Source organism: Amblyomma mixtum, chromosome 8 (assembly GCF_055824585.1).
Source record: "Amblyomma mixtum isolate Tamu chromosome 8, ASM5582458v1, whole genome shotgun sequence".
In the NCBI taxonomy this organism is placed as follows: Eukaryota; Metazoa; Arthropoda; class Arachnida; order Ixodida; family Ixodidae; genus Amblyomma; species Amblyomma mixtum.
The window spans coordinates 131,202,147-131,221,271 of NC_143019.1; the positions used below are offsets into that span (position 1 = coordinate 131,202,147).

At 44.7% G+C, this 19,125-nt stretch overlaps 1 protein-coding gene across 3 annotated transcripts; it reads right to left on the reverse strand.

The window, feature by feature from the left end:
- Positions 1 to 9,243: 9,243 nt before the first annotated feature.
- On the reverse strand, positions 9,244 to 18,352 carry LOC149334460 (BEN domain-containing protein 5-like). 3 transcript variants are annotated; one of them, XM_089555137.1, is made up of 6 exons: positions 18,122 to 18,352; positions 17,287 to 17,366; positions 15,426 to 15,596; positions 14,164 to 14,300; positions 11,570 to 11,795; positions 9,244 to 9,418 (listed from the first exon to the last, which is right to left on the reverse strand). In XM_089555137.1, exons 4-6 carry the CDS (start codon positions 14,296 to 14,298, stop codon positions 9,282 to 9,284), a joined length of 498 nt encoding a protein of 165 aa, XP_089411263.1. In that variant the 5' UTR covers positions 14,299 to 14,300; positions 15,426 to 15,596; positions 17,287 to 17,366; positions 18,122 to 18,352; the 3' UTR covers positions 9,244 to 9,281. The 3 variants fall into 3 exon arrangements, with proteins under 3 accessions (XP_089411263.1, XP_089411264.1, XP_089411265.1); XM_089555138.1 differs by lacking the exons at positions 15,426 to 15,596; positions 17,287 to 17,366; positions 18,122 to 18,352 and having other exon boundaries at positions 14,164 to 14,442; XM_089555139.1 differs by lacking the exons at positions 9,244 to 9,418; positions 11,570 to 11,795; positions 14,164 to 14,300; positions 15,426 to 15,596 and adding an exon at positions 15,609 to 16,139.
- Between the last annotated feature and the right edge of the window lie 773 nt (positions 18,353 to 19,125).

The following is a 19,125-nucleotide window of genomic DNA, read 5'->3' on the forward strand; positions in this document are numbered from 1 at the left end:
ATTGGGCTGGCATTGGCATACAAGCACATTACTACATTTTCCAACCTTGGCCCATACTTCATACCAAGATTGCTCCATTGTTCAGCCATTGTGGCACTGCCAGCATGGGCATATCACTGGCCTTTCCACTCATACTTCATTGGTCCTGCAAATATCAGTCCAATGTTCAGCCATGCTGGTACTACCACTATGTACTGAACATCAGCTATTCCATTGATGTCCCATTGTTGATGCCAATATTAGTCCCATGGATAGCCATTCTGGCTCTACCAATATGTACTGAAAACCAGCTATTCCATTCATATCTCACAGTTGATGCCAAGATTGATATGTTCAGCCATTTTGCGCTGTCAATGCAGACTAAGCTCAGGCTTTTCCATTCATGACAGTGCATACAACCTGTCACATCAGTGGCTTAAAGATTGGCATGCCACTGCCCTTTTCTATTTACGACTCGCCAGTAAAGCCTATGTTAATTTTCATCTTCAGTGGCCAACATTAATGCAAATGTTCACTCGTAAGCGACCATGCAAATATTCATAAAATGAGACAACCAAAGCATTCATGAAAAGAACATTTATTTTATGAAAAAGTCCAAATAGAATTAATCGTTAGGGGCCGGGAAGGGTGGTGCCAGGGGCTGTAGGGAGGGAGGGCCCTCGGGAAGTGGAAGAGGCGAGGGGACTGGGAGGCACACATGCGGGCGCAGTGCAGGGGGCTGTCCCCACACTCGCAGGTGGCGTGCTTGGTTGGAGGGGGGAGAAGACTTCGGCAAGGCGTCTCTTCCTTCCACTCCCTCTATCACATGAACCGGGCAGCCAGCTGCGAATAAAACCTAGTGCCTCTGATGCGTCAAATGCAGTTTTTCGCAAATGGCATCTGCATAGGAAAAGTGAACAAAGAAAATAGACATTATTTCCAAACACACAAAAATCATGTCCATCATTTTAGAAAATTGTAAGAAAATAGATTCCAGGATATGGCCAGTGAGAAATGCTGTACTGAAGGGTTCCTGATTAATTTTGGCCAACTAGAGTTCTTAATTCAAGATGCACCGACATCGCTTAGAACACGTGCTTCTTTGCATTTAGCCTCCAGAGCAATGCAGCTACTATGGATGGTGTTTGATCCCTCACTTGGAATCAGTAGCTGAGCACCTGAGCCAGGACATCAGGTAAAAAATATAGTAAACAGATATATTATTACGTGCCTCATAATCAAGGCAACATACAAAACGTGGACACAACTAAACAATGAAGTAAAGAATCGCTAGAGGGGCCTCAATCCATTGACATTGACTTCTCGTTGCGATTTACCACCTTGCACCTGCTAAGTGGCATCATAGATGCTTATAAATAGAAGGCAAGTGACTGCAGCTTCCATTACACACCGCAGGTTCGAAGGGCATTTTCAGCTCCAATACGCTTTCTAAAAAATTAAAATAAAACTGTGAAAGCATGTTAATTAAAGGGAACATGAAAAACTATTTACTAAAGCTAGAATTTGTTGCCATCATTAAATACTTGTAATAGAAATCAAAACATAATTCTCTTTTCTATAAAAGGGAGATAACGCATCTGTCCAACTTCCATTTATGAACTGTGTTGCGCTTCAACATCATGCACAACAATGAATTTTAACCTGACTCTAACTCTTTAATGTGGCTTGCAAGGCATGGGCTTTGTCAAGTTGCGACGACAGTCCACCGCTGTAATATATCGCACCTTGCGGAAAAATTTTACACTGTAGTTCAAAAGGTGTACTGTCTTGTTCCCTTATTGCATCAGGCTTGTGGAAGAAATAAGGCTAGGGGTGGGACAAAGGGGTGGTCAAGGATAGGCAGAAGAACGAGGAAATGTTTGCCCTCGGGTGTAAAAGACACGACCGAATACGCGAGGAAGAGTAGAAAGATTTGGAAGGAAAAGAGAAAATAAGGAGAAAAGGACTAGTGTTGAATTAAGTGAGATAGGAAAGCTGAAGGGGCAGGTGAGTCCCACTTGGGTGGGCGAGAAAAGGCTTAGGACACGAGGGATGTGGTCAGGGAACACGAGTAAAAAACAAGTGAACACGCGAAGAAGAGTAGAAAGACTTGGAAGGAAGAGTGGAAATAAATGAGAAAAGACTGGTGCTGAAGTAAATGAGTTAAGAAAGTTTAAGTGACGTGGTGAGCCCACGGGCAACGGCAAGGAAAAAAAGGCTTAGGACACGAGGGTGGCAGGAATAGGGCTACTGGCGGGACAAATGGATAGTGGAAAAGAGAAGAACGATGAGAAGAAATGCGAGCGCTAGAAAACACAGTGAGCACGCGAAGAGTAGGAAGATTTGGAAGGAAAAGAGAAATTAGCGAGGGAAGACTAGTTTTAAAGGGAGTGAGATCGGAAAAAGGCGAAATCAGGAGACGCGAACCAAGTGGGCGGGCGGCGAAAGGCCTAAGAAAAGTGGCAAAAACTTGCTTTTGCGGCCGTCGGTCCAGGCTCCTGAAGAGGCACGAGGAAAACCACACCAGGTAGTTGGTATGGTGGAAGGGCCGAGGAACACTTGGTTAGGAGCGGTAATCCAAAACACAGGGCTCCAGCGCACAGGGCGCACACGATCACGGTAGGCACAAGATGGCGGAGGGCCGCAAGGGCCAACGGCACACGCCGCGGCCTCGAGGCGCGCACGAACTCCACGGAACGAGCGCCGCGCGCGACAGGCCGCGTTGACTGCTAGGGCGAGACATGCACAACCCGGCGAAAACGAGGCAGCAAGGAACAGGGAAGCGAGAGACGCAGGTCCGCTCCCTTCGAAGGCTCCGGGGAGACTGGAAAATCGCACGCAGAGTCCGCGCGACGCCAAACGCGACCGCAACGCGACCGCAACGCGATAGGTCATCGGTCGTATGACGTTTCCGAAGAGCTAATCAGAAGGCCGAAAATTTTGTTTATTTTTTTGCACTCCTCGTTGCTCTGTCCCCTCCCCCTGATTCACGCCGAAGGAACAGTCTTTTCGGAATACACCGAGGACCCGTCGAAATTTACCAAAGGGTGACCGTCAAAGTGACGGCTAGTTTTTACAGTGCAACTGTAAGAAAAGCGCATAACACTAGGACGGCTGATAAGCTCCGTTTACATAAACGCGAGAGCAGCGCATCATGTCAACTTTCACGTGCATCCCACTCATGTAAACAGGGAAAATGCGCCAGGAAAATGCACTAATCCCACAGGCAGGGCGCAGATAGGCAAGTGCAAGTCGAGTGCTGGGGTGAATAGAAACAGGTGCTCGTAGGGCGCCTAGATGTGCCTGCGCTTCTCTCCGCTCTCCCCTCCCGCACATCGAGACACCCTAGTTTCGGGGCCCCCTCTTTCGCCCTGGGCGCCTACACAATACCCTCTCGGAAGGAAAACAAAGGAGACCACGCTCAAGTTGTGACCGGCTGCCCCCCCCCCCTACTTTCGTGTGGCGTATTCTTACATGCGAGCATGGCGTCTCCCCTCCGCGAGGAAATTTTGGGAAAAGAAAATGCATCACCAACTAGCCCCGCCACTGGGAATTACGATGCGCTACGGCGGTATTTCTGTAAACGCGCAGCTCTTCTTTGAGTATGTCATTAAGCGTAGAAAGTTGGGCTAGTTGGTTGGTAGTACTATTGTGATACATTCCAGCGGCTAAAAAGACAGGGACGAAGGTAGACGAGACAGGACGAACGCCGGACTTCAACTGAGGTTTATTTCACAAACAGCGATAATATACAAAAGGGGGCGCAAGGAAAAGTAATCCGGGACAAGATTAACCCATAATAAAAAAATGCAGAAGGCTCCTTTGCCATGCCACTCATGTTTTCCACATCGGCGCACCTACTATTTATCGCCTACCTGGCTGATTCCACCCGTTTGCCTTCAGGTAATCTATTTCTTTTTTGTGTAGCGCCACAGAAGGGCTGCTGACGCAGTTTCCTTTATCATTGAAAATACTGAACGCTTCAAAAATTTCTCGGCTCTTTTGAGTCTTAAATCTGCGCATCACACTTGTCCTTTCTAAAAACGCCTTGCATGCTGGCTTGTGTGAGCAACGGCGAATGTGGTCAGCTAGGTGACCTCCGCCAGATAACGAATGAGCTGTCCGGCGATGCTCTAGCAAGCGTTCGTTGAGGCAGCGTCCCGTCTGTCCGATATACCGTCTGCCACAGGCGAGGGGGATGCTGTATTCAACACCAACTTCACATTGAACAAGAGGTTTGATGTGCTTAATTTTGCACATAGGCCTCTTTTTGGCTTCATTCACCAGGCGGCACATGCGTCCCAGCTTTTCCGGGGCCGAAAATACTACACGCACGCCACACTTGTCGCCGACCTTCTTGAGGCGGTGTGAGACCTGATGCCAGTAGGGCACAACGACAGGTCGCTGTTTGGTACGTGTATTTTCCCTTGGCTTGCACCGCCCACCAGATTTCACCTCGCGAATCTGGGTTTCCACCACAGATGCCACAATTTCTCCTGGATACCCAGCCTTATCCAATCGCCTTAGTTGGGCATGGACGCTGTCACGCACTTGATGTTCGCACGACTTGGCAAGAGCAGACCGGAAGCAATTTTTTGCTCTAGCTCTTTTCACGAGCTTGGAATGGGCCGCATCATAGTTCAGAATTTGTTTCTTTGACCGTGGCTGATACTGCCAGCACACACGCGTTTCTTCAAAAATAAGGCACACATCAAGGAACTGGATGCGACCTGGTCGCATCCAGTCGCATCCAGTTCCTGGTCGCATCCAGTTCCTGGTCGCATCCAGTTCCTTGATGTGTGCCTTATTTTTGACGAAATGCGTGTGTGCTGGCAGTATAAGCCACGGTCAAAGAAACAAATTCTGAACTATGATTCGGCCCATTCCAAGCTCGTGAAAAGAGCTATAGCAAAAAATTGCGTCCGGTCTGCTCTTGCCAAGTCGTGCGAACATCAAGTGCGTGACAGCGTCCATGCCCAACTAAGGCGATTGGATAAGGCTGGGTATCCAGGAGAAACTGTGGCATATGTGGTGGAAACTCAGATTCGCTAGGTGAAATCTGGTGGGCGGTGCAAGCCAAGGGAAAATACATGTACCAAACAGCGACCTGTCGTTGTGCCCTACTGGCATCAGGTCTCACACCGCCTCAAGAAGGTCGGCGACAAGTGTGGCGTGCGTGTAGTATTTTCGCATGTGTCGCCTGGTGAATGACGCCAAAAAGAGGCCTATGTGCAAAATTAAGCACATCAAACCTCTTGTTCAATGTGAAGTTGGTGTTGTATACAGCATCCCCCTCGCCTGTGGCAGACGGTATATCGGACAGACGGGACGCTGCCTCAACGAACGCTTGCTAGAGCATCGCCGGACAGCTCATTCGTTATCTGGCAGAGGTCACCTAGCTGACCACATTCGCCGTTGCTCACACAAGCCAGCATGCAAGGCGTTTTTAGAAAGGAGAAGTGTGATGCGCAGATTTAAGACTCAAAAGAGCCGAGAAATTTTTGAAGCGTTCAGTATTTTCAATGATAAAGAAAACTGCGTCAGCAGCCCTTCTGTGGCGCTACACAAAAAAGAAATAGATTACCTGAAGGCAAACGGGTGGAATCAGCCAGGTAGGCGATAAATAGTATTCAAATTCAAATTCTTTATTTCTGCCTTGTAAAGATACAGACAGCGGAGGCGCAGAAAAAGCTGAGAAACAGCTTGACTAAGCCGCAGCCCCCTTTCGCTTGGCAGCAGCTTCACAGCAAGGCTTTTAATACAAAAGGCAGTTGCAAAGCATGATAACAAGTATACAATACAAGAGAAAACGAAAGAACATTATACAATATTGACACAATAGTTGCAAAGCGTGATAACAAGTATACAATACAAGAGAAAACGAAAGAACATTATACAATATTGACACAATATTCACATTGGGTAGACACAGGTAATGGCAGCAAAGAAAAAAAAAGAAAAAAAAGAGAAAGAAGAAAAAAAAACAAAAATCCTACATGCTAGCATACAAAGCACGCAAAGACCTGTTTGACGAACTGAAAAGGTTAAAATTATTATGTACATACGCGTTTAGCAGGGACGGAAGAGTGAACTGCAGGCGTTCTCTACCCGAGTTTAACCGTGGGGTCGGGACTAACCATGTCTCCGCATACCTTGTTGTGTAGCTTGCATCTCGGGTATGTAGTTCAGCAAGTTTACGTATGTGGTTTACATTTCTACGTGTTTCGAGTTTAAACCGGACACTCAAGCGATATTTATACAAGTTGTGTATTTTTAGCACACCACTTTGTAGAAAGAGATCTTTGCTTGGCGAGTCCCAGGGGACATTGTAAACATGACGAAGAAACTTTTTCTGAAAAATGTAGATACGCTGAAGACAACTAACCGTAGCTGTGCCCCACACTAGATGGCAGTAGTTTAAATAGGAGTAGAAAAGTGAATTGTAGAGGAGTAACTTTACTGTTCTTGGAATGACGTATCTGAGCCGACTTATGACTCCGGTTATTTGAGCCAGTTTCGTGACAATATGGTCCGTGTGGTGTTCCCAAGACATGCTGGAAGAAAAAACTACTCCAAGGCATTTAAACTGTTCAACTATGTCTATACGTCGTGAGTTTAGTTTAATCTCGATGGGGGAAGGAAGTACTTTGTTTTTAGGACGAAATATGACAGCTTTTGTTTTCTTCTCATTTATACGCATGTATCTGGATTCGGACCACTTTTGTAATTCACTCAAGGTGTCATTGCATTCCCGAACAAGGAGATCAAGATCATTTCCAGTAAGAAAGATGCTAGTGTCGTCAGCGTAGATAATAAATTTAGCGGCGGAGTTAATGTTGGAGATATCATTTAGGTACATATTAAAAAGTAATGGTCCCAATATACTACCCTGGGGAACGCCAAAAGTAACAAGTTTTAGTTCAGATGTCACATTGTCTATGCTTACAGCCTGTTTTCTATGCGAAAGATATGATTTCAGGATCATTTGAGCCAGTCCACGAATACCAGAACGCTCCAAGTTTTTCAGGAGTACACTGTGGTTTACTAAATCGAAGGCCTTCGAGAAGTCCACGAAGACACCAATAACAAAGGCCTTATTTTCAAACTGTGTTAGCATATATTCCTTTTGTTCGAGTAGTGCTAACTCGGCAGATTTATTTTTACAAAACCCAAATTGATTAGGTGACAAAAGGTCATGTTTATCAATAAAATCAGACAACCGTGTATAGAGAACTTTTTCAAAATCTTTCGAGAATATTGGGAGTATCGATACTGGTCTATAATTTCCTAAATCATTGCGGTCTCCTTTCTTATACAAAACCGTTACTTTGGCTATTTGCATTTTTTTAGGAAATGTGCCCGTAGTAAAGCATAAGTTAAATATATCTGCAAGAACAGGGGCAATAACTCTTATAACATGCTTGACAGGCCTCACTTGAATGCCGTCAATGTCACAGCTATGGCTGTTATTTAGGCTTTGTACGACTGATATAACCTCCTCTGTCGTAACTGGGTTCAGAAATATTGTGTCCCTATTGTAAGAGCTAAAATAGGTGTTGAAATCACTTGACGGGGTGTTATGGGCAAGGGTGGTAAAAAAGTTGTTGAAGGCATCTGCCAACTCTCTGCCGGATACATCTTTGTTATCAAGCTTTAAAGCCCGCGGGGCAGCCTGTGGTTGCTCACGCCTCAGTAAGAAATTCAACCTTGACCACAACAGATCGTGGCGACCATTTTTAATTTCAAGAAATGTCGCGAAGTATTCCGCACGAGCGAGTCGCAGCTTTTTTGTTAATCTATTTCTGTATTTCTTAAAAATGCTTAGGTCATCTGTTGAACGTGTGTTTAAAAAGATTTTGTACAGTTTGTCTTTCGTTTTAATTTCTTGGCGCAACTCAGAAGATATCCAAGGTTTGCGAGTTTTACGCTTTATTGCACGCACTTTTAGCGGGAAAGAGGAATGGTAGAGCTGTTTAAACACTCGGAGGAACTCATCGTAAGCCTCATTTGCGTCACTGGTAACGTCAATACTATCCCACTCAACTTGTTCCAGTGAACTGTGAAATGAATTGAGGGTAGCATTGGTTATACTTTGGTACTTCGCTTTCTCCTGTCGGTACTTTACCAGTCTAGTCTTATTTATGCATGCAAACACTGGAAGGTGGTCACTGATCGCACATGATATTACACCCGACTCAACTATCGGTTGGGAAGTGTTCGTAATCAGCAGATCAAGAAGTGACTCACTTCCCAGTCGAAAAAAACACCAGCCCGTATCTGGTGTTTACACCAGACCGGAAATTCAGACACGGGTTGTGGTGTGACCCGGCCTGGTGTGACCCGGCCTGGCGTGACCCGGCCTGGTGTGACCCGGTCTGGTGTGTCCCGGTCTGGTGTGTCCCGGTCTGGTGTTACCGGGTCTGGTGTTACCGGGTCTGGTGTTACCGGGTCTGGTGTGACCCGGGCTGATGTTTTTGGTGTGACCCGGTCTGGTGTTTTCTGACGAGATTTAATTTGGTGCCGTACTGACCGGGTTAGGAGCCTTCGGGAACAATTTGCCTGTTTCACGATATGTGCCGCCCGCTGTGGAGCATAACGAGCATACCTGGTACCGAGAAAACAGGTTGAAAAGAAGCGCACGTGGGTGAAGCAGGCAAGGTGTGGCTCCACAAGACGCCAACTTCACACGTGAGGAGGCAAGTGTGAGCTCGACAGCTGCCCTCTTCTGTCTTTGGTACTGTTGCTGATATAAACTGCACAAGTACAGAGGGCAAAACACATGCCTAGAACAACCAAACTGTGTGTTCCAACGCTCCCAAAGCCGCTGGGACAAATAAGGAAAAAATTGACGATTAAATTCTATGAGTTTAACTGCACATGTTTAAATCCAGACCATTTTTAACCAAATCTGATCGCTAGCTATCGCGTGATCAGCCCGAAACAGGCTCAGAACGTGTTCTAGACATGCGTTATGCCCTCTGTACAGTTAAACCACCAGCTTCTGCAATGTTTGCGCAGTTCACTATCACTGGAGAGCTCAAAGAGAAGAGTTGTGTGTACGCAGAGTGGCCGTGAGAAAAACGCAAATTCAATGTGCTTTGATAGCGATGCAGTGCATTAGGATACACATAACAGCATGCATACACCAGCACTCAATTTTTACACTTACCAATAGAAATTTTAGGGAAAGAAAATGAAACAAAATTTGCACGCATACGCCAATACTCAATTCGTATGATTGCCAAAAGAAATTGCAAGGGCATGTAGAAAAGAAAAAAGAAACAAAATTTATTCTGATTCGCTTAGCTCTTTGAAGCAGCGGGCCTCTTTCGGCGAAGTTCGCAAGTTTTCTGTGATAGCCACAGTCTTATGCTTTTTTCAGCTTCCGTGGCTGCTTCGTCCGTCACTCCCCGACTGCGGGCATAATGCCTGAAGAACACTGAAAGAAAATCATGCATAAGAGTTAAAAATAGCGCAAGCTTTGTTATTATTCTGGCTTCGGCAGAATTGTTGTTGTAGAACCAATTTCCAGGACATACAGTAAGTCTTAGCCTGACAATTAGCTCAGCACTACAAAAACTGCCGCATCTACTTGTAACGCCACGGCTTGTTGTAACAAAGAACAGTATGCTACATGATAAGTAAATTCATTCGCCTGATCATATCAAAGAGACACAGAGGACAACCTCATCCAGCTTTAGTTCTTTGTAAAAATTAATTGTATGGCTTTGGGGCCATGTTGATGTTGCAGAGTCATTCATTGCTGCGAAAATTGGGTTAGAAAATGAACCCATAGTTCGATTCACACATGAAAAGGGCCAAATCCTGGTGTGAGACCGTCCATGTTTCAACACCTGTAACACAATTAGGGCACAAAGCTGTAGCTCTGACGATGCACAATGCCATTCCTTCTGCTCTTAGTAAGTGTAGAAGCATGTGCAATCTCAACAGAACAGTGCAGCAGTAATGGTGAGCAAATTTAAGCGAAATACCCACACAGCACATCGAAAGAAAGTTGTAAATGAGCCTAGAATTAAGCCTAGAACACTTCTGCCTAATATGAGTAATAGTGCAACAAGGTGTTCTGATTCTGGGTAAATCTCAGCAGATATGTAAACAAATCACTTTATCCACTCTAGAAAGGTTGCACAAAGCTATGTTGCCAAATCTTGCGCATGTGCAAAGGCCATGAGTGCCAATACTGCAAGCACGACAGCTGCTGTGACACTTTGCACTGCCGACATCATCAAAATGAGCATGTCGCCTTAATATTCACGCCAAGTGTAAAGCAGAAAAATGACTAAGGTCATCAGAAAAAAGCGTTTGTCAATTGTAAGAATGCAGGCAGTGCCCAGTGCCCTAGCACATGCATACATGGTATGGTCCTGAACACAAAGCCAAAGAACACCAAGTAAGGGCTCAGTTGCATTACTATGCATGCGAAGTGTACAACAGGTCGAACTGCGTACATTTCCTGAGAATATGTTTGTGCTAAACCATCCCATAATTAGTGCCTTTGCTAAGGCAATAAGATGAAACAATAACAAAAAAGGACAGGAAGATACATAAGAATGATACCATCAGCGTTTGCATTAAAGGTGCACTAAAGAGGAATCTGAACTCATACTTTTACCGATGGAACTCGTTCTACACATTCCGAACGTTCTTAGAAACTGCGAATTATTTCCCTGTGCAGTCGGTTTCTCTAGTTTAAATCGAATTAAACACCCGGTTCCTGCCTTTTTTTTAATTCCCCCGCACACAGTGGGAGGAGTCGACTAATCTTTCAACCAGTCCTGTGGTGGCTTGCCACTCTGCCATCGGCGGAGCGATACGGAGTGATTGGCGAAAGCAGAGTCCACGCGTATTTTTATTTCTGTGGGCCTAATTTGCAGCTATGTAGTCTCTGAATAGATCTATTTATCCACGGAAATGTAAAAAAAAGCAAAATAAAAACGAAAGCAAAGCCGCCATGTGACTGCCAGCAAGGCACTCCATGCGTTGGCTGACTCCTCCCCGACTGCGGAGAATTAAAAAAAAAGGCGGGAGCCAGACATTAATCACATTTAAATGAGGAAAATCAGCGCCACAGGGCAATAATTCAAAGTTTCTAAGAATGCTTTGGAACGTGTAGATCGGGTTCCCGTGGCAAAAAGACGAGTTCTGATTCCTCTTCAGTGCACTAAAGGTTTTAAAAATGCGCAGCTCTTAAGAACCTAACTTTTTAGCTCAACATTGTCATGTGACAACAGCTTATTTTAGCATCACAAAACAAGTTATGTTCTTTGGTTGTTGCCACAGATGTGGAGTGCTCATGTCATACACTCATCTAGCAGCTCAGCTCTGTAGGAAGTTCTTAGCTCTACCAAATGCATCTCATTGTGCCTGTCAAGTAGCTAACTGCACATGAATTCTCATGCACAACCAAAAGCCATGCAATGAATTGATCCATTCTAATATGAGTCAAATAGTGTTTGATAATTATTACCTTCTCATGAGCTATTGCCAAGGTCGAGATAGCCTCCTTTCATATGTTAATTCAATATGACAATATGCACATGTGCTAACCCCAGTAGAATACAATACTTACCCCTTATCGTCTCCACCTTCAGCGCCGTCAATGGCTTCTGCGGTGCCTTGTCCCCACCCTCTGCCAGGAATCTGTTGGACAGCGTTCCTGTGAAGCTGCGCTGAGCCAGCACTTCTGTTGACCACAATGTGGTTGCCGCTCTTTTGACAAACAGTGAATCTTTTGGCAGCGCCATGGGAGTATCGTACGCCTCTTTCGATATTTCGTGGCCACTGGCCAGGTGTACCTGCAGGAAAAAGAAAAATGGCATGCCGAACTGAAAGGGACGTACATAATGTACTAATTATCATTGTTTACCGAGTGCATTCTGACTTAAAACTCAGTGTTAGCACTTGCCACAGCACCAAGGTCAAAATCATTTAAAACTTGAAAATAACTGCAGAACTTAAGCGTGGACATTAACAGTGCGATGGGCATTTAGTGGCACTTCTTAACAGCAGTGGAGTATCAAAGGTAACTGCATGCAGTGCTTGCAACTGGCTAATGCTAATCTCAATTCATGTTTGGAATGCTATCGGCAAATAATTTCAGAAAAATGGCTGTACCTTGCTGGACATAGCCAATTAGTATGTGCGCACAGTAACAAATGCTAAAAAAAGAACAGCACACAAAAAAGCCGTGCTGTTTGTGCTTCACATGATATGGTGCCCCTTGTAGAGTGGAATGGTCACAAAATTTCTATAGCAACCAGATGCCCTTCTCAAGACATGTCATGATGACTAAGCAATGCGAAAGACCACCCTCAAAGACAAGCTACCCTTCCGACACAGAGCTGGCCTCTCATGCTTCACCCTCATGCCTCCCCCTTTTGCTGTCATTGTGGGGCACATGGCTGCAACATAGGCTCTTCTACTGCTCAGCCTGCACTGACCCCTAACATCTCATTGATGTGCTAGCTGCCAGTGCTCTTTTTAAAAGCAGCACTAAGCATGATCATATGGAAAAATTTTAGTGATCATTAATACTACATGGGCTACCTTTGTGGACCAAACTGAACCTGTAAAGTAACTGCACAAGCCGCAAGAAATAAGCATCTGACTGTTCAAGCCTGACCAAAACTAGTCCCATATACCTGTCGTTAAACCACCAAAATAAAATGCATATAGCTTACTGAATTTTAAAAGCACTGGTAATGATGAAGGACAGAAGTGAACGGGACAAGCACTTCTCCTCTGTCCTTACTCGTGCATTCAAAGTTCAGTGTGCTAAACCAACTGGCCTAATAGACAAATTTTGTAAAGCGTCTAGCTTGTTTACTACGCATGACAATGCTAAGAAAGAGTGCACAGCTGAAAAGCATACACCAAAATATAAGACACCCACATGCATCATCATCAGCCTGATTGCGCCCACTGCAGGGCAAAGGCCTCTCCCATGTCTCTCCAATTGACCCTGTCCTTTTGGCAGTTGCGGCCACCGTATCCCAGCAAACTTCTTGATCTCATCCACCCACCTAACTTTCTGCCGCACCCTGCTACGCTTGCCTTCTCTTGGTATCCACTCCGTTCACCTCACTTCACTTCACTTTATTACCTTAAAGACCCCCAGTTAGGGGGTATTACATAAGGGGTGGGTACAAATAGAATTAAATTTTGTGTACAAAGATGTTATTCATTAAATATGGCGGTTATACAATTCAAAAATGAGAATGGACAGGTGGTTGCAGCGACGTCGTGTGGAAGGCCGTTCTAGTGTTTGGCTGAGCGAGGAAAGAATGATGCAGCAAACGTTGTGGTATGAGTCTGTGGACGGGAAACTTGCAGGGGATGACCAAGGCGGAGTGAAATACATGCTGGAGGGCTAATGTAGGGTGGAATACGCAATGAGCTGTAAAAAAACTTCTGAAATAAACACATACTGGCGATGCGACGACGAAAGGCAAGGTTTGTTAGGCTCAACTCCGCTTTTAAAGATGACATGCTGATGTCATATGAATAACATGAATGAATGAATCTAGTGGCTCGGTTCTGTAGCGATTCTAGTGATGTTAACAAATAGATTTGGTTAGGGCTCCAAATGGGGGATGCATATTCTAGTTTTGTTCGAACCAGGGACTTGTAGGCAAGAAGCTTAACGTTTGGCGGTGCATGACGCAAATGACGTTTCAGGAAACCAAGGGTTTTGTTAGCTGATAATAGAATGTTAGTGACATGCGCATTCCAGCTTAGATCTTGGCTTAAGGTTACACCCAAGTATTTATAGGAGTTGGTTAATTGTACTGCGACGCCAGAGATTACCTAAGGGAATAAAAGGGCAGATATAACAATTACATGTAGAGGTGAAATTCGTTTCATGAGCGTCTAGTAAATTTTCGCAGCAGGACAAATGTTGCTCGATTTGGATGGTGACCTTTTTTTCTGTTTCTTTTTTTTCTTTCATTCTATAATCTGTGTTCCTTGAATAAAAATTTACAGATGCAAGTGAATGCTGGTGCCACGTCTTATTTATGCTGCTATAGCCAGTATAGACAAGTATCAACTTGCTAAACATTCAACACCGGTGAATAAATATATGTGCATGCTACCCCCACTGATGCAACAGCAAGCAGTTCTCAAAGTCACATTTCATAAGACATGAAATTTAGGTGCTTTCACCTTTCCACTGTCTGTCAGAGTACAAACACCCTGGACTGGTCGTGGTTCTGCTGGAGGCGGTCCAGCAGGCACTGCTGGAAGGTGTACTTCTGGAGATGACATCAGAGATGCCTCACCTCCTTCCAAAGCCGGCATGTCTGCACGCAATACGGCACAACACAAGCTTGATATTTACCTAGTAGAGATTAAGCCACAATTCAGACTAGTGCAGTAGGAACAACATTTCATACAATTTACGCTGAAATCAATACCCTCAGCCTCGAAGCATATGAAATAAATAATTAGATTATTCTTTTGTTATGCAGACATGAAATATGGAATCAATTTTATCCATACTTATGGCAAAACAGCTAGCTACCCCTTAGTACATGCGTTTAATGCATACCAAAGAAAAGCAAAATGCAGTTATTTCTGGTGGTGAACTTCATCATCCTGCCTATGCCCAAACCAGGTTAAAAGCACTACCCACTGACCCCCAATTTAGTATTGGGCCAGCTACAGCCATCCTACAGCCCACAGATTTCCTAATCTCGTCTGCAATGTTTACCTTTTTTTGGAATCTATTTCATAAGTAGTAATGGACCATTCACCACCTGTCCTCCATACCATATACTACCGCATTACTCTCTTCCTGTCTCTTAATGTTACACGCACTGCGCTGTCCTGAGGTTAATTTCAAGCCTTCTCAACATGGCTGCTGCCCGTACCGATGAATTTCCCATTAGCGTCATGAATAGTGATTTAAAAACAACATTCTCGTATGCTTCCTTTGGTTTCAATGACTGTTAGCTACCTTCCTATTTATGCTGTAACGAGCTCCTCATTTCTATACCCTTCCCTGTTCGTTCCGTCATTAGGTTATCCTTGCAGCTTGAAAAACGGGCTATAAACTTGCTGCGAACTGAAAAAAATGTGCCCAGTGGTAGGTTAAGGACTCTGAAACAATGTCACTGGCAATTACAGATAGTGGGCATGGTTTATTGGTTTACTGGGGTTTACTGGGGCCCAAGGCAACTCAGGCTATGAGGGACGCCGTAGTGGAGGGCTCCGGAAATTTCGACCACCTGGAGCTCTTTAACGTGCACTGACATCGCACAGTACACGGGCCTCTGGAATTTCTCCTCCATCGAAATTCGGCCGCCGCGGCCGGGATCGAACCTGCGTCTTTTGAGTCAGCAGCCGAGCGCCGTAATCACTGAGCCACCGCGGCAGGGCACAGATAATAGACATGATTCCGGAGTGCTGCTGATGACTTTCCATACCTTCCTCAGCTGATAAGCACGCATTGCGTACTTCAGATGACAGCAGCGTGGGCCCTTCCAGTGACAGGGTGGGGTGGCACTGTTGTGGTAACGGTGTCACCGCCCTTGGAGGGGTGTCTTCAGCGGCATTCTCAACGAGTGCAATGCTAGCCACATTGGTCACTTCAGCAGCTGTTCATTTTTCTTGTTTCATCATACTTTATCTTTTTGTTTTTGGTCTTTTTAGGTAATTTATCTAAGCTCCACTAAGAACATGAACATATGCAGCTAAAGTTCACATTTCCACTGTGATGCAGACGTTAGGATCATTAAAGCCATGGAGTAAGGGGAAACCTGCATTTCTACAACGAATGAGGAATGTAATAAACATGCAAAATTTTTAACACTTGCTTTCCCAAAAAGAAGTCCTTTTTATAATGCACTTGTGTATTTTTAACACACTGGAGCTTACAAGAAAAAAGTAATATCTTACAGGCTGTATCAAGCGGTATCCAGATTAAGAAGTAGGCATACTGCCATACAAGACTAACCTGGAGCTGAGAGGCATTTCAGAAGCTACTCCTGCAGCTTCATGTTTAACTGCCACAGCTTCGAATTTTCTTTCTTGAGGACTTCCAGCTCCTCTTTTAGCGCATTGCTTTCTCTGAGTGCCACAATGTCCTCATTGGCACTTCTTTTCGCAGCCATTCTCAACTTCTTCACCTTTTTCGTTGACTAGAATTAAAGCATAGGCATAACCAATATAAATGCAGCAAATGTGTATCATGCACAAGTCATCATGCACTTCGTATATAATCACCATACTGGCATTTGTTTGACCATTGCAAGGAGATTCACCCACTTGCCACAAGTACACTAGGCGTTTCCTCATCCATAACATGGTACTGTTGGCCGCAAAAGTTTGCAGGATCTGTGATGCGTGGCGGGGCGAAGCAAAACAACATTGCTGCGTGATCTGCCATAACAGAGCATAGTATCCAGGCTGATGTGAACCTCAACACCACGCTCTGTGATGGCAGATGGCACAGCAATGCAGTTTTGCAGATCCTGCAAGCTTTTGCGCTTGACAGTTCATGCTCCTGATACATGTTAGGAATAATAGCAATGCCAGGAGTGCATATGACTGTATATATGACTGCATTAAGCCTAAGAACCTGCAGCAAGTTCCTGTCCAGAGGTCTCCTTGAAAAGATTCAGCAGTGCTTCGATGTGACTTTGAAGCTGGCATTGTCAATGTCAAGTCCTTCACGACTCTGAGCTAAAGCCGCTTCTTACTTGGTCGCTCTTTACAACAGCAACTTAAATGGTACATCAGAGCAGACAGCTATATCATACAATTCTTTGCATATGAATTTCCAAGTTTAGATGCATGAACTAAACAAATACCAGAAAAATGCACTACATCACTCATATAAGCACATATAAGCTTTTCCTACAACTGCACGCTCTGTTTACCATGGCTGTGATTATACATGCGCCCGCATGGCAACATGCTGCTTGCTCTAAGACTTGCACATGTTTCAATAATTCAACACTAGCCAACACTTCCACAAAATATACAAAAGGAGTAAACATATTCAGAATGACCAGGGAGATAGCAAAGGGCCCAGCAGTGGCATCAATGAAAATTGCTTATACATGGGTTGCACCGAAATCATAGCTGTTGCCATGTTTGAGATTAGATGCATACCAGAAACCTGCAAATTTTTCTAATCCATTTTTCATTACCTGCCCCAATCTGCACTGCAGAAGCTCTCCGTTAGACTCTGTATTGTGGCACCCATGACATCGCATGAAACCCATGTATACATACTACCAACATGACAATTCCTGAACGGAACATGCAGTTTCCAACACGCACATTTTCTGGTGGCCCCTGCCGCTTCAGTTTTGCACGCTGTGCCTTATCTGCTAAGAACATGTCCATATCTTCTTTGGACTCTGAAATAAATTTGTTGAAATAAATTTGAATGAACACTTGTTTCTCGTAGTAACGACCAGCCACACAACACTCATGCTGATACATCTCAGTGCTCGCACTCATATGCTTGTGTTTTCACCAACTGTCCAGTGTCCACATAATTACACTCGCACGCTGCAGTGTTTTTCTCAAGCATCCACATAATTAATGTGCAGCCTGGTGGTACTGATCAGCTAACATTTTTAAAAGCAAGGAAAAGATGAGAAGACAACATTAGTGCAAGGAATGCAGCATATAAATAGCTGACATTGCTGTGCAGTGTATTTCATAATACTGCAACACCAGATAGGCAAATACTGCAAAGCTTTACAGTGTATGTAAACACACAGAATTAAAAATAAAACAGGTCTAACCATTCTGCCGTCTCCCCGAAACCACGGCAAATTAATGGGCACGGGATTTCGGCACATCAAACATGCAGTACACTTGGAGCGCACAAGCGATAAAAAGAAAGTGATAGAGGGCGAAAAATGTTCGAGAAACAACGCACACAACGTGTGGTTGGGCTAGTCGGTGCAGATTCGACAACATGAAAGAGAAAACAGCGCTGACACAGGACATGAAAGGGCACCCTTTGTTTTGAATCGTGTGCCCCGAGCAAACCCATGTGAGCAGAGAGGCGGCATATGCCTGCCGACATGTTTTGCAGCAATGGTTCATGGCACAGGGATAAAAAAAAAACTTTCATCAGGGTCTTCAGGACCGTTCTGCTTACCTGACATGTGGAGTACTTTGGCGTCGTAATACCCTCCACTGGTTCTTTCGTCGCCTTCCCAAAATACGCTGTAAATTTCCCCGGCGCTAAAATCGTCCACATCGGCCGGGCGGAACCCTTTCACATGACGAGATTTCGCGATTTTCTTTACATTGTCTCCAAGAATTTCACGTAGACGTAATACTATAGTGCCTAGAATATATTCTAGGCACTATAGTAATACTCCATTGATTTGTCCGGCCAGCCCCTCTGGAGATTAACGCTGCCAAAACTTGGCCAAAACAAACGACGGAGTTCCACGCGCGAGCCTCCATGATGCGCCCACGTCGCCTAGGCTTGCCGGATAGCTCATTATTTAGGCTGCTAGAGGTGGCGCTGTAATCTCGTCAGATACGCAAAGAATTCCGTAAGACTTCTATCCGCGCACAAAACAGCATATTACGATATGTTCGCTCTAATTCTTTCTGTGATTTTAGGCTAACAGGTACTGTAAGACATTATCATCACCATTTCCCTTCATTATCTGGAAATGTCTAGAAAGACAGAACAAGGTCTACCTTGGACAGAAGCTTCACACGCTCCTGTCGGCCACCAACGCCCCGTGTGTCCGCTTCACGATTTCGGGTGAAATCAAACCGCAAAATAAGCTATTTAATGTATTGGTCACTTATTCGGCGATTGCTTCTTTGCCAGCTAGTGTTTCGTGATGAAAATGGAGACAGGGCGGACTTTCGTCTCGGGCGCCCATTTCAGCTTGAAAAGCACTTTTTCGGTTGAATTTCTTCCTGGAGTGACATTCTCTCCCTGGCACTGGGAGAGTTCGAGATGGGGTGAACTGGAAGTGTAAATTTTTCAGAAAAAATTATGCCAGATGTACATGATTTCCGGTGAATGGCATTTTGCAGCTGGATATACTTGCGATTCTAGTTGGAATCGACCGGTTTCCAGGTGGATGGGCATGATTTCCAGATAAATAATCACGCTGATAACGGAATCTCAATCCC